The following is a 14,707-nucleotide window of genomic DNA, read 5'->3' as shown; positions in this document are numbered from 1 at the left end:
GGGTAAAGTCAAACTGTTGACCTGAAACAGAACTCCCTAAATTATAAAATATTAATTTAGTTACTTCCCATTCCACTCAGAAGAACTTGTAAAACATTATGCCAACAGGCACCATCTACTGTGGGAAATGGGAAACACATCAAGTCTAATCAAGACTCAAACCAAAAACAAAACTTCAGATTGAACCCTTGATGGCAGATTTCTTTCATACTTTACTAGATCTTTCACAGTGTAACTTGACAGTTCATGAAAAGGTCACAAACATTCTGGTTCTCATCTAAAACATCTTAAATTGTGTTCTGAAGACAAACAACTTATGGGTTTGGAAAAACATGGGGTTAAGTGTTAATGACAATTTTTATTTTGGGGTGGAGTAACCCACAGTTTTCTAAGAGAAAGTCTTGCTGACATTATTCTGTCACCCCACATTAATTCTTGGACTGACCTGATCATTTGTATATAGTGCGTACGGAAAGTATTCAGACACACTTCAATTTTTCTGTTATAATAAAACCATTTGCTAAAATCATTTGGGTTCATATTTTTCCTTATATTAAAATTAAATGTACATATTAAAATGTACACACAGCACCCCATACTGACCGAAAAACACAATTGTTGACATTTTTGCAGATTTAAAAAAAAAAAAAAAAACACACCACCACAACAACAACAACAACAACAACAACAACAACAACAACACAGTCTTAAGTATTCAGACCCTTTGCTCAGCATTTAGTAGAAGCACTCTTTTGATCTAATACAGCCATGAGTTGATATAAATTGCTTCTATTGCCTACCTCATTTGTACGTCGCTTTGGATAAAAGCGTCTGCTAAATGACTAAATGTAAATGAGTCCTTTTGGGAAAGATGCAACAAGTTTTTTACACCTGGATTTAGGGATCCTCTGCCATTCTTCTTTGCAAATCCTCTCTAGTTCTGTCAGTTTGGATGGTAAACGTTGGTGGACAGCCATTTTCAGGTCTCTCCAGAGACGCTCAACTGGGTTTAAGTAAGGGCTCTAGCTGAGCCATTCAAGAACAGTCACAGAGTTTGTTATTTTAGCTGTGTGCTTAGGGTCATTGTCATTGTCCCTTACAAACAAACAAACAAACGAATTGTCCGCATACTGCACTCACTGCTCCATAAGAGTCATTTAGCAGTGTTTCAACCACTAGGTCTTCGTCAGGACGTTCACACAACATGTACCTGATGAAGACCTAATGGGCGAAACATTGCAACATTTTTCTTCTGAAGCAGTGTGCGGACAATATGTTGTTCTTTTGTTTTAATGTAAACAGGTAACATTACATTGAAAGTTGTTCCTTTAGGCCTGTTCATGAACGTGACTGCAGAAATTCTTCTTAACGTTCTTCACCTCTTAACTTAAAACAGATACTACATAAAATACTAACACTTTTTAAAGAGGTCTAATAAATATCCTTATATTTAAAATATAATTTTATTACAAACTGATAAACAATTTTAAGTAATTTATATTTGTATGTAACAAACCATTTTAAGTATAGTAAATCTAGATTCACTATATACTCACGGCCAGATGTACAACTGAGCTATGTTATGTTATGTTATTGCTAGATTTGCAGTTTTCATTATAAAGCATTATGGTAAATTTAGTAAAATGATACTCGGGGGAGGAGCCAACTGAAGGACTTCCATGATGTCCGGATTCAAGTGTTTTCAGTGTTTAAACATTTGAATGTCGTCTAATTTTGGATGATTGCTAAAACATGCGAGAGGAAAAAAGGCAATAAATAAAAGAAGCAAACATCTGACCTGAATTTTCTCTGCTTCTGTGGACTTTTTGACACATGGATCAGTCAGAAAGACACACTGATGTTTTTATTGTTTTAACAGTAGCTTCTCTCTCCGACCGGGACGTAATCAAATACATTATTACAATCATACATACATACTCTTCCATATTACTGAGAATAGCAAAAACACTGTCATAGATTAGATAAGTGTTACAGACTTGTGTAAACATGATCGGAAACAAACCATAAAGTTCATCTCCCATCCAAAACAGCAGAATATAACGGCATATACATTAAATTAAATAGAAATGAACAGATCTGCAAGAATAATGTCTGCTAAACTCAAGTTTGAGCAGCTCTATAACACTAACGTCTCTAAACACAAGAGCAGGGCCAAACAAAACATCACAACATCAGAAAACCACTGACCAGAAACACAGCATAGAAAGAGCGACAGAAACAGAAGAGAATCTGGGGTCCTGTTAGAGATCAACTCAAGACTCGGTTAACAAATCTAGTAAGATTAGGCTGGTTTTGTTGAGTCACTGTTGGACAAACAACAAAAGAGCAAAGCTCATGAAACCTGCATCATATTCCACTCTGATATTAAAGAAATGAGAAGAGGAGCTGTTGATATTCATTTCAGAAATTAGACAAAATGAGGGTGAACTGGATTATGTCATAATAAGAAAGAGCTGAAAAGAATAATTCAGATAAAAATTAAAATGTGCTACCCCTCAGATCATCTGAAGCTGATAAAAACATCACTATAATCCACTCCAGTCCATCAGTTAACATCTGGAGAAGACCACAGATTAAGATGCTTTTAACTCAAATATATCAGTACAGAATCCATCATAGCTCTTCCTTCAGTAAAAAAGTGTTCTGGTCTTAATCAGGAGAGAAATCTGTACAGATCAAGCAACGTCTACAAAACCTCTTCATAGATTACTTGTGGATTATTTTGATGTTTTTATCAGCTGTTTGGACCCTCATTCTGTCGGCACCCATTCACATCCATTGTCTGCAGACACATTTGAAGAAACAAACTCATCCATATTCTTGAATGGTCTGACAGTGAACATGTTTTTAGCTAATGTTAATTTTCAGCTGATTTATTCTTCAATGGTCCAGAAAAAAAAACAGGCTTGATTTACTTGGTATTTTGTTATGAAATACGACACAGACACGAGTTTGGCCTGATATTAGAGCATCAGGGATCTCTTCTGAGACCTTCACTAGTTTCACAGCGGTCAACATGAACATTTCTAACTGATGAACACTACATGAGATAAGCTATTAGAGGAGGATGTTAAACCAGGAATAGTATGTGGTCTGAGGTGGTCTGAGATGGTCTGATGGGTAACAGAAGGAGGAGCGCTGATCTTAGGAGGCGTCGCAGCCGAAGAGCAGCAGCAGCTCGTGACACGTGATGAAGATGAAGAAGTAGACGCAGAGGTCAGAGAAGACATCACTCATTTTCCTGTAGGTATCCATAGAGCGGCTGATGACCTCGGCGGGGATCCCGGACAGCAGCAGAGCAGCGGTCAGCATCGTCGTCTTGCTCTTCTTCTCTACCTGACGAGAGACCACAGGAACTCCATCAGACCTGTCCTGATCCTCACATCCCACAGCAGGCTTGTGTTGTTCACCAAAATCATAATGTTCTGCTGTAATCAGCTCCAGTAAGAGTTTCCCTGAACACACTGAATATCTGCACACTGTCACTGATTACAGACATATTTTTTTTTATTTGTGTTTATTTCAGTTGTACTTTAAGTTAAACTAAATAAAAATGAGATGTTTTCAAGGCAACTAGACAAAAATCAAGTAATTTAAACTTTTTTTAAATACTGGAATTTATTGTTTACCTTATTTTAAAACCAACATTTTTTCAGATTTTATTTTAAGGTGTGCTTGTTACAGTGTAATTATACATTAAAGCACCAAGTAAATATTAATTAACTACATGTACTTACTCTATGATTAAGTTCAGTATTAGGATAGGCTTAAGGTTACTTGTGCATAAATTATTATTATTTTTATGCGTAATGTGTAGCAAAGACATTTTAAAATAAAGTGTTACAAAAACATTAGTTGTAACTTACCTAAAACACATTATATTCAGTCAGTGCTACATACAGTAGTTTAATAGCATCATTAACCTCTAGAAACTTTCACTTTCCCTCACACTTCAATAATCTCTCTATTTAGACTCAAACATCTCTGCTCACTTTACTGTAACATTCACAGGAATACAGCAGGATTTATGGAGACTTATCAGATAATATATCTTTGCCCAGCTGAGATTTTTAGATATAAAAATATATTAGTATATGTCTGAAATAGCTGCATGTCTGTGGCACTGTAAAAAGATTTTTTTTAAATCAAACTCACATATTCATCCTACGATCAGTTCATCACAAATAAAACTGGACGAATATAGCAGTGCACATTTTCTGCGGAAATTGTTTTACGGTTTCACTTACTTTATCAGTGCCAAAACAGAGACAAACCTTTGGGAAGTACTTGTGCAATCCCATGAAGCCCAGCTCCAGAGTGAGGAACGGTGCGAAGATAGACTGTAGAGACACAAGAGACAGAGTTAAGATGAGCGGAGTCCCACGTCTGCGTCTGCGTCTGCGCAGCACTCACCAGATACTGGCACACGAAGATGCGCACAAAGACAGCCAGAGCCACGCTGCAGATGAGCCGGAAGAGACGGAACGAGTCCAGCTCCTCGTCCCCGCCGCCGCCATCCTGAGCCGTCTTCTCAGAGGACAGCTGTCCTCGCAGCTTCATGGCGTCGTCGAAGCGGGACAGGTACTTCTGCAGACCCCGGCGAGGAGATGCCGAGCGCTCATCTGCCACCAGCCTGTCAGCCGCCGCTTCGTCCGGGACGCTCCCCAGAGACTCAGACAGCAGCGGGGACAGCCTCTTGGAAGAAGACTCCATCCCGTCCAGATCCAGCGTCAGCCGCGGCTCCAGGACTCTAGCTGCTGGAGAGACACGAGTCTGAGACAGAGAGGCTTACAGCTGCGTGTGTACAGAGACACTTACACTTCAGGACAACAGAAGCAGTCAAAACCAACAGAAGACAAGTCTTCCACAGTGCTCATAGCATGTGTGTGTGTGTGTGTGTGTGTGTGTGTGTGACCCTGGATGACAAAACCAGTCACAAAGGATCAATTTTGAGAAATTGAGATTAATACTAGGGCTGGGTTTTTTATTAGCTACTTTTTAATCATATGTAGTGAAAACACTAAAATGAGCAGGTATTAGATATTGTTCTCATCTTATTCAATCTAATTCAGGCTAAAAAAAAAAACTTTCAAGGAAGTCAATGGGTGCCATCAACTGTTTAAGTACAAGCATTCTTCCAAATATCTTCTTATATGTTCAATATGAGCAAATTTGGAATGACATGAGTATGAGTAAACGATGAACTATCCATCACTTGTTCATCAGTGGAGGTTCATTCACTCCAGAGCTTCTACAGCTGAGACATTTCTCCAGGTCTGATAAAGAAACACACTCCTTTGAAGTTGGAACGAAACACTGTAATAGGTACACTAAGAAGCATCACATTAGAATACAGCTGCAGTCTCTGTATGGGATTAATCCAATGTAAGTGGATGGAGATTGATCCTGTGATTCTGGGCCATCAGGTGGAGTCTGTTTCGGGACACTGTACGTGATATGAATCATGAGGGCCGCTGTGAGATGTTTTACTCGTGCCACGATGATGAAGAACAGAGACTCACCGCTGTCCGCGTCGCTCTTACTGAAGCCCACGATCTTCTTCATGCGCTCCTCGGAGTTGAGCAATAACTTCCTCCTGCGGATCTCGGCGCGTCTCTGCGCCGCGTTGTTCTGCTGCTGCGCCGCGCTGTCCGCCTCCTCGCTCGCCTCCATGACTCCGATCGCTGATGATCCAGCGGTTACTGAACGATATCTGTCAGCAGCTGCTGTCTCTGTGTAGATCCGCTGTTATTGATGGGGCGGAGCGTCACATAATGCGTCCCCTATAAATGACGACACCGTTTCAAAATAAAAGTCCGAGCTCATCGTCGTGGTGATCGTTACATAATCAGACTACTTGTTAAATAATTTTGGCTTATTTATCACATTCATGTAACTATAATAATCGTATCCCATATTATAATATAAAATACAGAAATATATATATTAAATTTTATTCCATTCCATAAATCTTTTTTAAAATGACATCAAATAAAGATCTGAAATGTTACATCTGTTTCCCTGCATGTCATGTGATTGTGAATAACCATGTAACCAATAAGAAATAACTGCAGTCTGATTTATACAGTAATGAGTCGTTGAATAAAAATAATCAGTTACTATCCAGCACTGACTATGCACACACACACACACACACACACACACACACACACACACACACATATATGTGTGTATGTCAGCAGTAGTAATTTTTCCTGGTGCATAGGCATTGCCCAGGTCAGGAAAGTGGTAATGATGGACACATCACTGTCCAGCTGGAGGAGCATTCATCAGGGCAGGGCAATGAACAGGAGATCGGTTCACCATCTGATCAACTGACACAGAAACTACCATGAAATGCTGGCTGTTTTTTTTTTTTTTACAATGATTCAAGCATTGTCTTCCTTTTTTGAAACAGCCTGTTGAACAGCAAAGGCTGAATGTGTTATGCCCAGAGCATACTTTCTTATATGACACAGAACTAAAGGGTTGAAAGGGACAGTGATCCGCTGTTTGGTTTGTGTCTTGGGTAAAGCCGATCACCTAACAGCGTTTATCTCTCTGGATGGTGGAGGCAATTTCTCTAGGTCTCGTTCGTCTCCATCCAGTTAACATGCTCACTCAACATGGGCTCTCCTTAAATGGGTCACGATACAAGAAATCTATGAAACAGCGCACACATTTACAAGTTTCTATAAACTGGATGTTACAACTCATACATGCTGTATTGAGCACAGGATCTTGAGTGTTGACTCAACCGGCCCTATTATAGTTATCTTTGGTTAGCAGCAGACTCTGACAGACTATCTGGAACTACAGGAGTTAGGATATCCCATAGTGAGACACCGAAAAATAAAGTGCTTAAATATGCTTGTGTCTTTCCCTGACATATCATCATATCTGACAGAAAACTGGAGCTGATGTAATAGAACCGGGCTTCTGAGGAATACATGGAAGGGGTGTACTGCAAACTAACTCGACGGATGGAGGTAGCCCTTATTTATTATTTTTATTTCATACTGATTCTCCAACTGCCTGAACAAAGAATCACTGCTTCTGTCCCAATAAAAGCAGACTAAATAACATTCTGACTTCAAAACTGTATCAACAATTTACTATTTAAATGGGTCATATGATGTTGAGTGGAGACATAATTACTGATGACAATGACTTCTTATGAGTCGTGTTGCATCACACCTCTTAAACATAACACCATGTCTGCATTCATGATCAGAGAAACGACTGACAACTACCTTTCACTGCTCCAAACTCATGTGAATCGTAAGTAGTCTCTGTTCAGAGTCAGCATAGACTGCTCTGTCAGGTTCAGGAATCAGTTCTTCATGAATGTGCTGAACACACTCTGTTCTGGAACAGTGTTGTAAACACAACTTAACACTGATTTCTAGTCGTGTCCGTATTTGGAAGCACTTTCACACGAAACACAGCGTCTCCAGAACATGGCACCCGCAGCAACACTACAGACAGAATAATAGCTCGGCCTTCTTTCTTTGAGCAAAGTCATACTTTTATTAAGAATCTCTCTCTGGTTTTGAGCCTGCAACTTCAGGGATCTTTTCTATTCACGAACAGCTTGTAACACTCAAGGAAAACTTGAAATCGCATCATATGACCCCCTTAAATCTTCCAAACGCATCTATTTGAATGGATGGCTGTAGAAAGCAGCAGCAATAAATCCTGGAAACAGTCTTGATTAAAAGCCAATGCTTAAGTAATGCTGCTCCTTTTAAAGAGGATGAAACATGTTCGGTCTGGTCTGGTCTGGTCTAGTTCAGCCGACCACCGAATGAGAGAACATGAATAAATAAAGGCTAAAATAACGGTGAAAAACTGGAGATATTCAGGAGGGCTCACACGACATTTCCTCTTTAATGACTTCATTTAGAAAGTTCACATGTACAAAATTGCAGAGAATTTACAAATCATTTCTCAAAAAACAGTTGTCATGTGTGCTAAAATGAGCTGAACAACTGCAGAGGAAACAAGGATTTTTTTAAATATAAAAAAATATCCCTCTGTATGTTGGATGTGATTAATCAAGAAACGTCTGCGAACAGAATCAAGATTGCTCAGATTATTGTGTTCATCAGTTCTCCATTCACAACCAGCCATTCAACATAAATCTCTATTAGTGGCAGAGAAATCTCTGGATTTATTCTGTAGTTTGGATTATATTTCAAGCTTTAAGCACACAGTCATCTTCCCACGTGTCTCTGTAGCCCATCACTTCACCTAAAGCTTTCATAGATTAAACCAGTTCTTAAAAATCTCTGTGGAAAAAATAATATTAAAGTCCCAAGCAGTTTATCATCTGAATAATGTTTTTACTAAAATTAACAATCTTTTGAATATAATATAGGTTTATCAATATACATGTTTCTATAATGTGTTAAGATCACAGGGTTGAGCGTCTGAATTTGCCCGTGTCAAACGTCACATACAAGCGTTTCTTCTCAGAGTCCCACTTAAGGCAGATATTGAATTTAACTGCATTGCCTTCAATTAAAACAGTGACTGACGAATACAGACAAACCTGAAGATGGAACAGATATACTTGTGACAATGACCACACTAATTATAAAGCGCTAATTCGGATGAGCGCTAATTATAAAGGTTGTAAGAAATTTATAAGAAAATCTTCTACATTTTTGTTTTTTAGTAAAAGGCAATAAATGATAAAGGAGGTGCGCTCCGTGATGTCAGCCGTGTGTCAAGCATCACTCCTCAAACAGCTGTATGAGACTCAGACGGGACTTTATTGACAGCAGGTGTGTGTCGGGCTCCAGCCGGGCATCATGGGATCACTTGGAGATCTGCTGTTGCAGGTGCAGCAGGAACTCGTAGTAAGAGAGAGCCGATTCACTGAGATCCTCGATCATGTTCTGCATGAACTCGGCCTTCAGAGGAGACTCATCTCTGAAACCAAGAGAAGAGAGTCAGACTGTAGTCATTCAGGCAGAAAGAGTTCATTTCATTAATAAGTCCTTTAAATCATGCAGAGCTTTTAACTGCCTACATCGCTCACCACAGAAGCCCTGATTATGAATATGTCAGGGAAAAACAATAAAGAGGCTGCATTAACATTTGAATAATTTCAATTGCCTTTCCTGTCTGCACGTTCCACACGCATTAGCCTACATAATCAAGAGAATATTTGTTTTCTATTTGGATTGATTCTTTTGAAAATAGACCAATCAGTCATGTGACATCACTGCTACTAACATATCTCAGATGATCGGTCATATCTGAGGTCAGTGTTCGGGTGTCCTGTCTGAGTACTGTATTAGACTAGCCATTATCCAGTAGTTAGTCAATTATTTGTTTTGAATGAATCTCTGACACATCTGCTGCCACCTACTGGTGGTTAGGGTCACCTTTACCCATGACACACATTATGTATTTAATATCGACATGAACAGGTGTACAGGTGAGACGGAGACCGGCATGTTTGTGTTTCTGACCTGATGACGTGCAGGACGGCGTGGAACGGCCGGCGTTCTCTCAGCCAGTCGATGAACGCTCGCAGTCGTGAAGATTGAGCCGTGTCCAGCTCTGGAAGCTGGATCTGAGACGAGACGAGAAACCCACATCTCAGCGGATTCACTTCAGCGTAACCAATCACTCTCTGTTAGTGCTAATATTAATACTGCTGTTCCAACACATTTTTCATTTAAAAATACTAATATATTTCAGTTGATCTTCAAACCATATTTAGCAGCAATATTTTCAGATTTATTTTAGGTATATAATACAATAATTAGTAAATGCTTCTGTTTTCTCAGGGGCTTGTTCATTCATTTTCTTGAAGTGACAGCAAACAGAGCCAGTACTGTAAAAGTGTTCAAAGCGTAGCTCTCTTTAGGGCAGTATGTATTCTTTCAAGGCCATAAGTCTTCATTACACTTTTTAATCTTCTTGTATCATACATTTGTTTTTTTACAAAATTGCTAAGTGAGTATTCAGCAGAAAACAGTGTTGTTTTGTGAAGCGGTGTCTGATGTGTGTACCATGTTGAGAGGAACGTCAGCGTAGCCGTCCACTCCCAGGACTTGTGTGAGGAACTCCGGGCTGCAGTTTCTTCCCAGCCACAGATACATGACCTGAGGAGAACAACATACAGCTTTTCACATTACCTTAAGTGTTAATGAGAATAAGTGTCCAAGTTCAGAGGTGGTTTATCGGCAGAAGCTTGATTAGTTATTTCATTAATTCCTCTTATACTACACGGTCCAGATTTTATACTTAAAATGCTAGTGTGAGTAGGATTCATTTATTACGCATTTCATCAAACTCCTGTGTAATTCCACATTACTTTAGTCCTAATTACAGAGGCTTCAGCTGTTAATTGCAGAACAGTTGCTCTCTCAAAAGTGTTTAACAGCAGCATGTCTACTAATAGTGAAACATTAAGTTCATTTTCTTCAGAAACAGCGGCGTTGTTCTCTCAGATGTGAGATGTCACGTAATTGAATTAAGAACTACACTATCCCGATAAAACTGACAGAGCAGCACTAATAACATCACCGTGTACATAAAATAGAATGGTGTCTTTTTTATCGTACAGTTTATTATTTATTTATTTGTTTGGTCAGTCATTGTGGGTTTTGGTTATTTTGTTGTTGTAAAGTGTAAGGCCTTTCAAATAACTCAAAGCATTCAGCAATGATCATGTAATATGGACTACATTCACTGTGTGCTTCGCTGGAACGCTCGTCAGCCAATCAGATTCAAGCATTTGTATTTTCAGAAGAATGAAAATTTGTTTTTACTCGCCTTGAAAGCAGCCTAGGTGTTTCTGACTTTCTTCTTTCAGACAAATCCAATCAGAGCTATATCAAAAACTACCTTGTTTTTGAAACAACAAACAAACACTTTTCCATCATTTCCACTATTTCTCATGTGCAGAAACAGTCCTGGAGGATGGTGTGAGACATGTAGTGTGTTTCCCAGAGACTCTCACACATCTCACGACATCCGCCTGAACATATTCCTCTTACCATAGTCAGCAGAAGTGAGAGAAAAGTGTTTAAATGTGAAATAAGGATATTTATCTTACAGAAACACTAGGTTTCACTTCAGGAGGCCTTTATTCACCCCTGGAGCCGTGTGAGGGACATTTTATTACATCCCTCACACTGCTATTAACAGAAAGGCTTGGAGGGACCTGGACATAACTCTGACTGGATTCATCTAAAAGAAAGTCAGTAAACCTTGGACGCTTTGAAGGCGAGTAAAAGACAGTGTGAGTGTGAGCGTGTGTGTGTGTGTGTGTGAGTGTGTGAGTGTGTGTGTGTGTGTGTGTGTGTGAGTGTGAGTGTGAGCGTGAGTGTGTGAGCGTGTGTGTGAGCGTGTGTGTGTGTGTGAGCGTGTGTGTGTGTGTGTGTGTGTGAGCGTGTGTGTGTGTGTGTGTGTGAGCGTGTGTGTGAGCGTGTGTGTGCGCGCGCTCACAGTGCCACAGTCCATGAGGAAGGCTGCGTCTCTGCTCAGTTTCTCCACGCTCAGCTGTTGAGCTCTGGGTTGAGGAATCGTACGGTCGTTGATGTTCAGAGCGCCCTGAAAGCAAGAGACAAACCTCACATCAGGTTCAAACTAAAGCATCAGTACATACACTGAAGAGTATCAGCGCAAACTCAAGATCTCTGCCATCATACGTCTTGAGAAGTGAAAAAATATCCTTAAACAGTCACTGAAGAGTCCAAAAGCACTCTTCCTCCAGTGAACAAGCTGATATTCTGTTGTCTCTCACATCAGAATCCAGACACATTTGTTTAAAGCGGTTTTAGCTTGTAAATGCTGCTTGGTCTGTGCAGATTCTCTCCTGATTCAGACCACTTGCGTTATTATGGATTATAGATTAGTTATAAAGTAAAATATTAAAGTGTTAAAGACAAGAAAACAGTCAGTAAAATAGGATCTAATAAATCAATTAGCAATAGCATGAATAAATACAACTGAACCAAATTTCAGGTACTTTAAACTTTTAAAAACTCTGCATGGCTTTCTTTTTTATAAATTATATATATTATTAAAAGATTCCGTCAAGAGCATAAATGATTTTCTTTTGTTCTTTGATTAACATTAATTAGGCAGTGTGTTCATTAAGCTGCTGTGTCTTTAACACTAAACACATGAAGATCTAAAAACACTGCACACAAGCACTTTACATTCAAGACAGTGACGGTGTTCATGACGATGATGTAGTTATCTGCTTAATGATCAATAAATATTAATGAAGTCAGTTCTGGCCCAGAACCATCTTTCTGCAGTAAAAACATCTGCGCTGCAAACAGCTCTTAAATCACATTAAAAAGTGAACGCAGGACTCATGAAGCAGAATGGAGCGTGTCAAATAACACCTGGCTCTGAGACGTCTCTGAGAGCGTACCTCGTCCGTGAGCTGGTCGACGCGGTACAGGCCCGGATGAACCATCATCAGGAGGAAGGCCAGCGGCTGCTGCTTCAGCTGACACATGGAGAAGACTCGCTCGTCCAGCCGGCCGCTGATCGCCCGGAAGGCTTTCTGAGGAGCAACAACCCGTCAGATGTGAGTTAGGAGCGAAAGCCAAAAAAACTACAGTCAGACCGTTCGGTTTTGATATTATACGGTCTGATTTTGATTAGGATCCACTGCATCCTTGTTCATGATTAAACTGCGGTTGTTGCCTCTAATGTTAAATGGAAAAAAGTACAGAAAAAGGGTTAGTTTGTTTATATGAAGAGATTTATTTTGTGTAACTACCTTATTTAATTTGAGGCTTGCTTTTGTTTGTAAATCTCTATTTAGTTTTGTTATTTATACTCCACAAAGAAACATGCAGCAATAACCTGAATTTTTACTGACACCTTTTTTATTTACTGTATAATCTCATTTTGTAAAAAAAAAAAAAAAAAAAAAAAAAAATTCTAAATGGCAATCTTGTGAGTTGTGAATGGAGTGAATTGTTACATCCCTAGTGTGTTGAGGACTAGTTTGACTAACCAGCAGTTGCAACTAACAAGCCGTGATCAGTCTTATGTTTTCAATACAAATAAGACCAATCTACCATAACTTTAAAAGACAAAAGAAAACTAGATTACTAACTTCTTATGAGTAGTGTAAACAGTAACTGACCCCAGTTCAATTACCCTTGTGTGTGTGTGTGTGTGTGTAGTACATGTTTGAGCAGGGCCAGGATGTAGAGCGGCAGCAGGCGCAGGCAGGCAGGGGTCAGCAGGCCGGGCTGAGGGACGGTCAGGACTGAGGAGCGGTACGACGCCAGCGTGTCGATCGCAGCATTGATCAGAGCGTCCCGAGCATCACTCAGACTCGCCGTCACACAGCGATCCACGGCTGAAACACATCAGAACAAACACTTTATTCATGTTTATTGTATATTAAAAAAATTTTTCCCATACATTTCATGAAGTGCATAATATTTTACAATTCACAACCGCTAACGTATTACATTTATTACACTGTACTTTATGTAATATATTTCTTGATAGATTATCAGTAACATAATAAACTACTTTTATTATCTGGGTATATTATTATATGTCTGTCAGCAGAAATCAGATTATCGCGTGCCGTACCCATGCTGGCCAGAAGAGCCGTGATGGCCTGGACATCTGCTCCAGCGAAGATGTCCGACAGAGAACTGACCACGGGCAGACACAGCGTGTGCACACGGATCCGCCGCTCTCCTGCAACACACAGAGGAGCACAGGGAGCGTCACATGACCGTAGTCAGGTGACCGGAGGAGCGTCACGTGACCAGAGGAGTGTCCCTCACCTTTGCTGGAGGTGTAGAGCAGCGCGGCCTGGAAGGACACGGTCTGCAAGTCCAGCAGGTTCTCCTCGATGCTCATCTGCACAGCGAAGCCGGCGTCAGGGTTCACGTTGGCCAGAGACAGCAGGTCAGTGGAGCGCACAAAGAAGTTCCCGTGGAAGGTGTGTATGGACAGACCTGAGGAGCACAACACACACACATCAGACACACTTCACCTGACATCATCTGGCATTCTGATCTTAGGTAAAAAAAAAACCGCTATAATCTATTATCATCGGTTATTTTCATTCACATATTTCAATTATAATGCATAAAATTTCTGTTCTGTAGCTAATTTAACCCAAGCTCTGCTGCCACCAGCTGGACAGATCATTACTGGAATCTGTCAAAGTGATGATCAGCCTTCAGATAAAAAAAAAGATATGTAAATGATGGAAACTCTTCGATTCCAGAGACCTCTGTTCTGAACATACCTTTAGTGCAGCGTATCCTCATGACGGCCTCGAAGCCGATCTTGCGGGTCAAGTACCTCTTCAGATCTTTCTGGAGACGCTCTGTCTGAGGCGGGTTGTGCTGCTTGTGGTACGAAGGGTAGAAATAGACGCTCCCCGCAGAGTATCTGGATATACAGCCTTCAGGAGGAGATGAAGGACCATTCAGTAGAGTTTACACACACACACACACACACACACACACACACACACACACACACACACACGAGAAAGATGAAGAACACTGCAGGTGGTGAATATATATTGTTAATGAGTCTGCTGGTTTAACTCACTCTTGTGAATCACATTTAAAAAGACATGCATTGATTTTTACAATCTTCCCATTTCAAAGGCTCTAAGTGGTCAACATGATCAAACCTTGCTGTTAAACAGACTCCGCTGTTT

The 14,707-nt window shown here is 40.1% G+C and overlaps 2 protein-coding genes across 5 annotated transcripts in view; both read right to left on the bottom strand.

Annotated features, from left to right (window-relative positions):
- Positions 1–1,849: 1,849 nt before the first annotated feature.
- Positions 1,850–5,800, bottom strand: camlg (calcium modulating ligand). 4 transcript variants are annotated; one of them, XM_043222073.1, is made up of 4 exons: positions 5,544–5,800; positions 4,435–4,778; positions 4,269–4,361; positions 1,850–3,357 (listed from the first exon to the last, which is right to left on the bottom strand). In XM_043222073.1, the coding sequence occupies exons 1-4, from the start codon at positions 5,692–5,694 to the stop codon at positions 3,166–3,168; spliced, it is 780 nt and encodes a 259-aa protein (XP_043078008.1). In that variant the 5' UTR covers positions 5,695–5,800; the 3' UTR covers positions 1,850–3,165. The 4 variants fall into 4 exon arrangements, with proteins under 4 accessions (XP_043078008.1, XP_043078010.1, XP_043078009.1 ...); XM_043222075.1 differs by having other exon boundaries at positions 4,296–4,361; XM_043222074.1 differs by having other exon boundaries at positions 4,435–4,775.
- Positions 5,801–7,892: 2,092 nt separating this feature from the next.
- sec24a (SEC24 homolog A, COPII coat complex component) overlaps positions 7,893–14,707 on the bottom strand; it is a 16,277-nt gene continuing 9,462 nt past the window's right edge. The window contains exons 14-22 of the mRNA XM_043221342.1: positions 14,285–14,443; positions 13,815–13,988; positions 13,615–13,725; positions 13,197–13,372; positions 12,428–12,562; positions 11,491–11,595; positions 10,050–10,142; positions 9,504–9,607; positions 7,893–8,958 (exon numbers count right to left, since the gene is read on the bottom strand). Coding sequence (XP_043077277.1) covers positions 8,844–8,958; positions 9,504–9,607; positions 10,050–10,142; positions 11,491–11,595; positions 12,428–12,562; positions 13,197–13,372; positions 13,615–13,725; positions 13,815–13,988; positions 14,285–14,443 — 1,172 coding nt within the window. The 3' untranslated portion in view covers positions 7,893–8,843. The remainder of the gene's footprint in view (positions 8,959–9,503; positions 9,608–10,049; positions 10,143–11,490; positions 11,596–12,427; positions 12,563–13,196; positions 13,373–13,614; positions 13,726–13,814; positions 13,989–14,284; positions 14,444–14,707) is intronic.

This window comes from Puntigrus tetrazona, chromosome 21 (assembly GCF_018831695.1).
Source record: "Puntigrus tetrazona isolate hp1 chromosome 21, ASM1883169v1, whole genome shotgun sequence".
In the NCBI taxonomy this organism is placed as follows: Eukaryota; Metazoa; Chordata; class Actinopteri; order Cypriniformes; family Cyprinidae; genus Puntigrus; species Puntigrus tetrazona.
The sequence above is the reverse complement of the archived record's forward strand: the minus strand, read 5'-3'. Positions and strand labels throughout refer to the sequence as shown.